The 11839-nt window shown below is 33.4% G+C and overlaps 1 protein-coding gene across 1 annotated transcript; it reads right to left on the reverse strand.

The window, feature by feature from the left end:
- Positions 1-251: 251 nt before the first annotated feature.
- Positions 252-2985, reverse strand: LOC131638730 (WRKY transcription factor 23-like). The gene is made up of 3 exons (XM_058909286.1): positions 2320-2985; positions 1987-2130; positions 252-1851 (listed from the first exon to the last, which is right to left on the reverse strand). Exons 1-3 carry the CDS (start codon positions 2730-2732, stop codon positions 1419-1421), a joined length of 990 nt encoding a protein of 329 aa, XP_058765269.1. The 5' UTR covers positions 2733-2985; the 3' UTR covers positions 252-1418.
- Positions 2986-11839: the final 8854 nt, after the last annotated feature.

Below are 11839 nucleotides of genomic sequence, written 5' to 3' on the forward strand. Positions count from 1 at the left end.
ATGTGATAATAAAACAAAAACTATAAACAAACACGGGTTGTTTTTATTCCTTGATAAAGAAAGCTAACATGTGTCGTTATCATAATCTATTACATCATATGAAAAAATATCACACTTAATAATATCCTTATAGCTTGTATAGGTTTTTCTTCTTTTGTTTTTGTTCTTTTTTATGAATGGATTGTAGTTGCATAGCGTGCAGGATGTAAAGAAGCATTTATTCATCTACCTCTAAATGGATTAGAGTGGTTGAATTATTCTCCTTATTTATAACCTTGCTTCCATCTTGGTATAAAAAATTTCACAGCCACAATTGAAAAAAAAAAAAAAATTACTATAATTAGTTTTACAGGAACAAAACATAGTTAGCAAACTTGTACACCAATTGTTCTTGTTTTATAAACATTAACCTAACAATGGTCACTGCATGATGTACTGTACATCAGTGAAATCAATGCACATTCCTTCAGCAAAAAGAAACAAAAATATAAGACAAATGAGAAGTCGTAATCATATCATTTAAAATAGATATGATAGAATTCAGTTTTGCAGCACAGCCCAACCCACCAATGACATAACTTTGTTCCTTTTTTCTTTCTGTTCTATACTAAACATAGTAATATTGAAGCAGAAACAACAACAATTGATAGACATGACTGAGGAAGTAGTCCCTGCACTAGATCAATGTAAAGTTACACGCTAGCACCCACATTTCCTACCGAAATCGTGTCCGGTGGCGGTGTCTAACACAGATTCAACACTTACATTTTTTTTTTGAGAGCCAAGATTTAGCCCAACACAGAAATTGTTAACATGTAGCAAGATTCGAACTTAAGACCTTCAGAGGAACATACTCTCAGGATTCGAACGGGTCAACCTCTTGGGATTTTAAACACTTACATATCATATATGATTAGAAATACATTAAATTAGTAATGTATTTTCATGAATATTTGATATTTATCTAAATTTTATAGATCATAATAATCATGATGTGGACTATATGCAATAAAGATAAAGTGGTCTTTACAAGATGATCATTATCATTCATCACTAATATATAGTAATATATCACCCGAGGCTTGCTATTCTTACACCAAGAATCATACACCATACACTTACACCTTAGAAAATACAGCATGGATATATGTTTGTCTATGTCAAAACATTGAAAAAATAATTATTATACATTCTAAATACACAAAATAGTATAATATTGAGGTGTAGGTGTCACATTTAGTGTAAGAATATCATTTCTCTATATCACCCTCACCACCTATCAGTCATATCAGAAAGAAAAGTTACATAGTTGTTACCTAAGTCTTATAGAAAAAGTCAGCAAGAAAATATACTAAAAAAGAAAGAAATACTACTAACATATAGAAAGTAATAATGAAGCTATTTATCAAATCATATATTTACTCTTCTTTCAACATATGTGAAGGAACAACATCTTGAAGAAGACCATGGTCCCTAAGAAAGGAAGTAGTTGTCCCTGGATTACAAAGCTTCCTCTCTTGAGTAAAAGCAGACGAATTGTAATTATAAGGGTTACTCAAAGAGGACAATGTATTAACCAGTTGTTGATGATTCTGATGGTGTTGTTGCTGCTGCTGATACTGTGATGATAAGTAGTTCCCTTGCAAAACTGAACCAAAGTTAGTAGGAAACCCACCTGAAACAGCGGTCGGTGGTGGTATCTGAACTCCGGCAAAGGCGGAACGGGACATAGCTGGACTTGGATGAATGTGCTGGCCTTCATAAGTTGTGACAACAATGGTAGGATCAGTATAAGAACGCTCCACACGTTTCTTCACATTACATGAAACAGTGGTGCAGCGATAATAGCTCCTACACATAAACAAAAACATACACATAGCATGCATATTCAAGATGTTAAACACAAACACATAGCATAATGACATAATCTAAAGTAAGTACCAAGAGAATGTGAAAATATTGAAGAATGAAAAGAATTGTTAGTACCTTGGAAAGGGGCTGTTCTTGACAGCTTTTTGACCGTACTTTCTCCATCTGTACCCATCTTCCAGATGATCCACCTCGCTTTTCGTCATGAACGCGAATCTTGGTTCTCTCTGTCTCTTTTGATTTGTCTTCTTAGTCTTCAACCTAATCCCATAGACAACCAGATCCCATAATCCATCAATCCCAAAACAAAAACAAAAGCAAAGTCCACCATATTCATTTGTTTATCTAATCAGATTGTGAAATATATATAAAAAAACACACACACTTTTATTATTATACCATAAAATCACCTAAAAGATAAAGTGACAAAAATAGAAAAAAAAAACTCACTGTTTACTGGTTTTTAGTTTTTCTTCTTCATCTTCTTGGACTTGGTCAACAAGAGTCTTACTGCGTTGTTCATCATTAACTGCTTCACTAGAAGCCGATGAAATCGAGCAAGAGTTAGGAGTTTGAGGCAGTTGATTCAAAACCTCAGAACACTCTTTTCCATTATTATCAGATGAAGATTTAACTGTAGTTTGATGATGACTCATGGTTGATAGTTGAGGCACATCAAGCAAAGAACTATAGTTTTCCACACCCAGTAATTCCATAAACCCTAAAGAAGAGCTTTTTTCTGCATCACTGAAATCAAACACGCTAGAAAACTGAAAACCGTTTAACAAAGATGAAGAATCACCACCAACAACAACATCTTCTTCACTCTTCACACTCATCACACCCATCTCTTTCTTCTCCATATACACCTAGATGAATAGAATATCTCAAATGCACAAATCCAAATCCTTCATTTGTAGACAACAACACACTCTTTGAGATGATAGTAACAGTTTCAGAGAGAGAGAGAAGGGTGTGTGTGAAAGGAACAAAAGAAAGAAGGAAATAGAAATGAGAGAGAATAGTTGACCGGCAATTGTAGGTGACAAAATGGTACAGCCGGTGGCATTGAATGCATGAGGGAATAGAGTGGATGCTTTCATACGTGATGTTTGACTGGTTAACACTTAACAGGTTTTGTGTGTGAACGGGGTTCCGCATATACTACCATGTTCAGGATTCTAACGGCGTTTGTTTTGTTTTTATGCTTTTGTTGAAATTACAAATTGTAATAGTTTTTGCTCGTGTGCATGTGAACCACAGATTCTGATCAATCCGTGTGGTCCACTTTCTTTTCTTTAATCTGTTTTTTATTTTAACTTTTCGTTCTTTGTTTGGTTTTTCTATGAGAAACTTTTGCAGCACGTATCAATTTTTTATATTTCTCCGTGTTTTTTTACAGTTGAATAGAGTGTGTTAAAAGTGTTTCGGTGCAGTTTAAATCGTTTTTCTCTTTTTCAATTTCAAATTTATTTGTCCTTATAGTATATTACTTGTGTTTTCTCAACTTAATAGCTTATTATTATATAAAACTCAACTTCCTATATAACTTTCTTCCAAGAAAGTTAAGGAATTCACACTGAACATTGCAGATCTCGCATTAAAACTCATCTGAACAACTACAAAAACAAATAAGAAATTTGATTGATTTTTAAAAATAAAACCGAATCAAATTAAAGAATAAAAGAGAGGAAAAAATTAGAAAAGAAGATGTGCGATAAAAACGAAATTTGAAGAAAGAACAATAGCACTAAAGGCGAAATGCACCTGACGAAGAAGATGAGAAGAAGGCGTGACTCTACTAGGAGAGATTAAAGAAGGCTGAAACTGAAACCTTGAGTATGAGGAAGAGAAAATTGTTTGTAATCGTAAGGCTAAGGGAGAATAAATTTAAGATTGGACTGAGAATGTGGGTTAAGTGAAATTTGGGTTGTAACATGGTTTGGTTCGGTTCGGTTCGGTTTGCAAAATACAAACTGCATATCTAACAAAACCGTGCGGTTCTGTAAAAAATTGCACAAACTCGTCAAAACCAAATGATGTTCTTTGCGATTTACGGTATCATTCGATTCGGTTAGCGATTCTATATTGGACCGGTTCAGTTTTGAACACCCCTACTTAACATACGTTATTTTTTCTTCGGTGTAATGGAAGTAAAATAAATCATAATGTAGAATTATTGACTAATTAATCAATTAACTTTTTAAATGTGATAGCAAACCTGACACATTTATATATGACCATGCACCTCGAGCACAGTATAGCAGAATCGATCAGTACTTCATGTATCGAGGATTTAGGAGGATCAAGAGTGAGCCTACACTATACATCAAGTCTCGAGGTCAGTACACTCTTTTAATCTATCTATATGTAGATGATCTTATCTACACTGGAAACAATACTAAGATGATGATAAAGTTCAAAGAAGACATGATAAAGACTTTTGAGATGACCGGCCTTGGTTCGATGTGTTACTTTTTCGATATAGATGTAAGTAAGAGAAATGACAAGATCTTCATCTCGCAAAATAAATTCAAGATGTACTATTACAAACATGTCGTTACTCCACTCGTAACAAATGAGAGACTACTGAAGAATGACGGAGCACCAGAAGCTGATACATTCAGATATAGAAATCTAATTGGAAGTCTTCTATATTTGACAACTACACGAACAAACATAATGTATGCTACAAATTCTTCTATCAAGATTCATGCAAAGCCCAAGTCAAATACACTTTGGAGAAAAATAAGTTTGAGGTATCTACATGAAACAAAATAGTATGGTATATGGTACACTACCAAAACCGACTTAAGATTACTTGGCTACACCGACAGTGATTGGGCAGATTCGGCATATGACATGAAGAGCACCTCTGGATATGTTTTCTCACTCGAATCAAGAACTTTCTCTTAGGCATCAAAGAAGCAAGCTACAGTTGTACAGTCAATAGCAGAAGCAGAGTATGTGGCAGCTACAGAAGCAACAAGTCAAGCTATATGGCTTTTTAGTATACTTGAAGACATGGGAGAAAAACAAGATGATTCTACTACAATCAACTACGCCAATAAATCATCGATTGTAATGGCAGAGAATCCAGTGCATTACATCAGAACTAAACACATAGAAATCAAGTATCACTTTATCATAGAAGCTGAAGCAACTAAAGAGATCAAACTCGACTATTACATGACAGAAAATCAAATTGTAGACATATTCATGAAGGCATTGTCGAGACTAAGATCAAATTGCTTAATTGATTGGCTAGGCTATTTTTCAGTATTTATGATTTTGGGCCTATTGTTTTTTCATTTGCACCTTAGCCTGGCTCTATTTGCATCTCATTTCTATGAGAGACTATAAAACTCATTTATTTGGTTAGAAAAATAATTTTATTTTATGAGAAAAATTAAATCCACTATTTAAAGGGTTAATCGGAGTTTTTGGATCATTTGATCTTTATAATAGTGTACCACCTCAAATATTAGGAGGTCTTGATAAACCTTCCCTTAAAGGGATCACCAACACATCATGGCGGGTCCTTCTCTGCGAATCGTTAGATACGAGAGTCAATTAAAAACAACAAGATATAAATTCCCATTACAGATGTATATACTCAACCTACTATGAGATTGAGGCCATCCTCAACGAGAAAAATTTTCCATGATCAGAATCGTTGATATCCACCATCAGTGATCACTTCTCGATCAGAGACTTTAAAATTCACAAACCACTGTGTACTAAAGAGTATACTCTTTCACTTGGATAGCTCCATTTATTATTCACCTTCGGTACCCATATTTTTTGGGGTCTAGGTGCGTTAGTTCTTCCAGAAGCTCTAGGGTTATTACCTTTAGACCTTTATAACTTATCAAAGCAAAAGGGTCCTAAGTGGTCATGTCTCTTGTAGTGTGTGCATCTATAAACGAGACTATTATTTTTATTTAAACCTTTCATAGGTGCTCTATCTGATTTGAAACCTAGTCCACTTTTATTTAAGGAAGGTCTTTTACTTGATAGGATCAAGTCAATGTTTTATTTCCCTTGGTAGATTTACCTAGGCTTTCATGCAAATAACTCACTTTCTTTTTCAATGAGACACGAGTCTCACAAGTTTCTATTGAGTTTCTAAGATTGGACATTTCTAACTTAAGCTTTTTATTGCTTTCTTCAAGAAACTTTAAATACTCCTTAAGGTCTAAGTTACATTTTTTTTAATCTTATCACTTTCTTCAATTAACTCTGCATTAATTTTGAACAATTTCTTGTAAGATGGTTTAGTTCACATAATCATCTTCCTCGTAGGATGCTTTCAAGCAAACTTCATCTTCTTCACTGGAATAGAATTCTTCTATGGTTCTTTTCGAGGTTGACTTTTCTTTACTTGTGAATTCTTAGTCTTCTCTTATTATTTCATAGATTCCACTAGATGATGCTTCTTATTCACATACTCCCACATATGATGTTCCTTCATCTTTAAGTAATTAAACTAGTTCGTTCAATTTCTCTATGATTTCATTCTTTGATTTTTTCTAAATTTCACAAACACTTCCATCTTTTGATTTAAGGATTGAATTGAGTTAATTAGTGACAAACATTCTCATATGATTTCTAACATTCCTAAATTTGGAGAAATGTTTATGAATGAAGCATTCATCTTCACCTCATGTGTTCATTTCCTCTTGTTTTATACTTGGAAAAACTCCATATATAATTTCAAATGTATCTCACATTTCCTTGTTGGTCTCGAAATTATAAACATAAAGGAATTTACTATCATCTAGGGACATTACTAGAAAAAATTTGGTTTTGAAGTTAAATTCGAATTTTCTCTTTTCCTCTACTGTCCAAAGGAATCAAGTTTATCTACTACTTTCCATTTACTTGATAAGAAGGGATAAACAAACCATTGATTAAATTTTCTCACAATTATAAGTTAATAATTTGAATAAAACTCTAAATCCAGCTTTTCCATAATTTAAACCTAACACAATTGAACAATAGAGGTGTGTTTAGGAAAGATCTTTTGTTAGAAAGTGTGTTGGAAGTCATCTTCCTCCTGAGACGATTTGGCCTTAAACAAGAGTTAGACTCTGACGCCACTTGTAGGACAAGTGACTCCACACACAAGTGGAGTGAATTGTGGGTTTCAGGCAAAATTTGGTTTGAAAAGCTTTCTTAGTAGTCTTCAGAGTTTAAAAAAATTTGAAAACATTTTTAGAAATTAGCAGCGAAAATTCAAATTGCAAAAATAAAAATTAAGAGAAAAGACACTGGGAATTTATACAAGTTCAGTCAAGAAGACTTAGTCTTGTCACCAAGATTTGATTTTTCGAGTATCCAGTAAATCTTCAGAGTTTTTAGTCGGTTGAAATCTTGAACCCCATTATAAAAGGAAAAATGAAGTTTGAGGCTTCCTTCCAACCAAACAATGAACAACAGAGATAAGCGGTTAGTCCTCCTTCCAAACAGCGGATTGAAGCGGTTAGTCTTCTTTTCAAACAAAAACATGAAGTGGTTAATACCTAAGCTAAACCGAGATTCTCCACTGGCTTATGACGAACCAAAGTGAGCTTTTGAACTAGGATAAACTCACTAACAGAATTAAAATTTTGACTAGACTGGCCACGAACCATTTATATTTTAAACCAGTCTCATCTCAAACAAAGAAAGCTTTTGTCTAGGTCGGGCTTACAAACTGGATCGAGGTATTTACCAGGATAACAAAGAACCAAGTTGACATTTTGAATCCAGCTAATCTAAAACCAAAGTAAGCTTTTTACAAGGTTTATCTTAATAACTGAAACGACGACTTAGAATCTAAATCCCCAAAACCAAAGCTTTTAAAGGGTTTATCTTTGAACCCAAACAAACACTCCCTTATGGATAAATTATTCAACCAATAGAAAAACACTCCTTAATAAATTTACAACAATGCCCTTTTCAGATTTACAAAGAATATTGCACTACACAAAAGAACTTTCTTGAAATGCTGCGGCTGAATTTAAGTGAAAGAAAGTTGAAAAATATTTTAGAGAGAGTGAGAGGTGTGAGATAGAAGGCTTACGTTTTTGGATGTGAAATAGTGAAGGGGAGGACCTCTATTTATAGGCTAGAGGTTGGCACAAAAAAGGAAGTTTTCTTTGTCCAAATTTAATGTGTTAATCGATTGGCAACTTGCTCTAATCGATTGGAAGGCCTCAAAATAAAATTTTAGGTTGTTGAAAAAGGAAGTAAAGGATATAGATCTATTGTAGTTCATTAAGATATTTTTCCCAAACTTTTAAGGATAGTTTTTACACAAACTAAATCGATGGGTATAAGTGCCAATCGATTGGATAGTACAAATTTTGTCCAAAATCATTAAGGCAGTTCCTGATTCAACTAGGACAGCTCAAAAGCATTTTTAGGAATATTTCTTAATGAAAAATAATTTTTAAAACTTGTTTGAGTGTGTGTGGTTTAGTTGTATACGATATAAAAAAATCCGTGTGTTTTTACAACACTTGGTTCACTCGGACGCGCCTTGATGAGCTTTCACACCTCCTCTCTTTCACACTTTAAAGCTTCAAGACTTGACAGGTAACTCAATCTTATAAACACATACATTAATTCATCTTGAATATGAGGCTTGAGATTTATTCAAGTTTATTACCATCATCAGTGATCATTAAACCCTATTTCGTGGGCTTGCATCTTTAACTGATTGTTAAGCTTGAGTTGTCATAGGTAGGATTATGTAAATCTCTTTTTAGTTGTCATCATCAAAAGCATAATCATCATTAAGATCAATTTATTGAGAGCTTTCTTGATTACTTAACCTGCAAAACATGGTTTCACACTCCCTACCCAAATAAGAAAGGCAACCACATCCACATCAAGACATGTCAAAAGGAAAAATCAACCTATCAGAAAGTTTCTCATACATCCACGCCCATTATGGGGAATGTGTTACTCTATCACGCCCATAATCACCACTCAAAGGATATAGTTATGGGAAATCAATAATTAGAGGTTTCAGCAAGAACCTAATATATCTCATCCTTATTTCCCTATCTCATTGATAGCAAGACCTTTACTAAGTTGAGCAAGAACAGTTACAATAACACATCACATCAAACACAGTTTTATAAATAATCAACACAAAATACATAAAGTCAAGTTGATTTCACGACCTTGTTAGCATTCAAGATATCCCGTATCACATAATTTGCAACACATAGTTTCATGTACAATATACAACACCTTAATAATGTTTCTAATGTCACATTTTATACCTTACATGTCAAATCTAATCAATTAATTCACTAAATTGGGTTCAACAATTGGTCATATCCGAAATAGTGTGAAAAATTATGTGTTCCATATTTGTCACCATTTATCATTATGCACGTAACTCATTTAAACAGATTCACTTGTATCACAAGTTTAAGCATTACCATTGAATGAGTTTTTGGGGCACGAAACTGAAAATTCAAAATAAAATACACAAAAATTCTACCAATGACAAATAAAATTTGAATATAAATTTAAGATAATTCACTACCCAATTCACATGTCATAAAAAATGAGTCTATCATAACTGCAAATAGTGAGTTAAAAGATAACTTTGATCAATAGCAAGAGCTTCAAATAACCAAATGTTAAAAAGACTCAAATGGGAATCAAAGGTTGGTAACAGGAACTTTGATGTTAAGGAATAAAGATCTAGGAGGTGACTAAACCTTTTACAATTTGCATACACTTAAGAGATAGACAACTCTCGAAAATTCTAATTTTTAGGTTAACGCGTCCCTACAAAATTAACTTATAAAGAAAGGAGTGCCCACTATATATAAACCTATATTATGCTATATCTTTAACCAATGTTGGACTAGGGTTTTTTCAAATAGTATTATGACTCTTCACACGTGCAATATCTTTGATATAACATATCATTTTTAGAAGAGTGCGATGCAATTCTACAAATAAAGCTTCTACCAGAGCTAAAAGATCCTGGTAGTTTCACCATTCCTTGTTCGATTGATAAGATAAATATTGGAAAATAACTTTACGATCTAGAGGTGAGAATCAACTTAACGCATATTTCCATGGTGAAGAAGCTTGATTGTGAGTTTGCTAAGCCTACAAGGTGACTCTGACACTAGTGGATTATTCAGTTATCTATCCATATGTTCACCAAGATATTGCCAAGTTGCAAGTTTTTCCACTATATGCAGTTGATAAAGCTGCATGAAGAAAGCTAGTTTGTTCCCTTTATATTATAAAGTTTGTTCCAAGGTAGAGATTTGAGAGATATTGGATTGAACTCTAGTATGGCCGAAGGTTAGCTTCTTGGTTCGACAACTTGACAGGATCTTAGCATGTCGTCAAAGTCTACTCACATGTTATAGTCGAATTCGAAGTATGCTCAGATTGTTAGCATGTCGAATTGGGCTTATTTGTTCAGCATGATTGTTTAAGTTAGCTTGTGTAATGGGTTTGTGTGTAAACGCTCATTAGTTTAGTGTGTTAGTTTTACTATAAATAGCATACTAGTCTTTCATCATTGCATACGGCAAATCCTAATTAGAGTGAGAGAGGTTATTTGTTATTTTGTAATACTTATAATTCTGTAACACTTATAATTTGTTATTCTACCCTTAAAATCTGACAAAGGTCCATATATAATGATTTGTCATGTTTAACAAGTGACACATCATTTTAAAAATAGACACATCAATTTTATCTGTAAAAATGTAAGGGGTCAAATATGATTTAATTTGAAGTATTGATTGTTCCTACCTGGACTGAGGCATGAGTAAAACCGGCTCAATAACATAATAATTCATAGACTTGAGTCACAACTAATATAAATTAAGTCTCGATCCCAAAAGGGGAGTCTAATTTAACAATTTAGATAAAGAGATAGAGATATTTGTGAAAAAGATAACATCGAGATGAAGAAAGGATAGAAAGTTAAAATACCTATATGGGTATCGATCACGTGGGGAGAAAGGGTGGTAATAGGCCAGGTCAATTAACAGTGATCTACGGCCCAGCCTACATAGGCTCAGGTCAGGATAGGTTTTTTTTTTTAAATAGAAAAAACCTAGACTTTTTTTATAAACCTGTTTAGTTTAAAAGACTAAGCCACACGCCATAAAAAACCTTTTAAGCCTATCAGACCGATCTATTTAAATAAATAAAAATAAATTTATTATTATATTTTATTTGTACTTTGAAATAAAATATAAAATAAATTTAGTTATCTTGAAAAACTTATGAAGATAAGCTGAAAAAAGCTTATGAACAATGTCATTTGTTATTTTCATAATTTCTCTTAAACAAATAGTATCACAAAACTTATGTTAATAGGTAAATTTGAATAAGTAAATGAAAATAAGCATTTAGTTTCATTGATATTTAATTCGTTAGTCTATTTTACATTAGTTGAATTACTTATTTATAAATATTCAAACAAAATAGGCTTTTATGTAGGCTAATAGGGCAAACAAGTCTATGAAAAGGTCAGGCACATGCCTAAAAATAAACCTATGGTAGGTCACAGGTCAGACTTAGGTTTTGTAATTTTTAACAGGTCAGACTCAGACTTAGCAAAGTCTGACTCGACTCAGCCTATTCTCACCCTTAGGAAGAAGGTTCTAAAACATAGGGAACATATGTGGACCTTTCATACAAAAGCATCAGATCAAAGTGGACAACGGAAGCAGTGTTGTTAGGTGATAGAACGAATAAGATACTAACATTTGTCACGCTTGACGAACATGATTCGATTTGAAGGATGAGGATAAAGAGAAATCCTAACGATACCCCTATATATAGAACCACGACCGCAAAACCAAGATGCACACTCTTGAAAACCTAAATCATTTCACCCATGTCTTGTTCATTCACTAACTTGGGCGTCATACGTTTTGCAGCCACCATCTCTCGTCTCACCTCCAAACCGAGAAAAAGTTCTCAAGGC

Source organism: Vicia villosa, unplaced genomic scaffold, assembly GCF_029867415.1.
Source record: "Vicia villosa cultivar HV-30 ecotype Madison, WI unplaced genomic scaffold, Vvil1.0 ctg.002396F_1_1, whole genome shotgun sequence".
Lineage (NCBI taxonomy): Eukaryota > Viridiplantae > Streptophyta > Magnoliopsida > Fabales > Fabaceae > Vicia > Vicia villosa.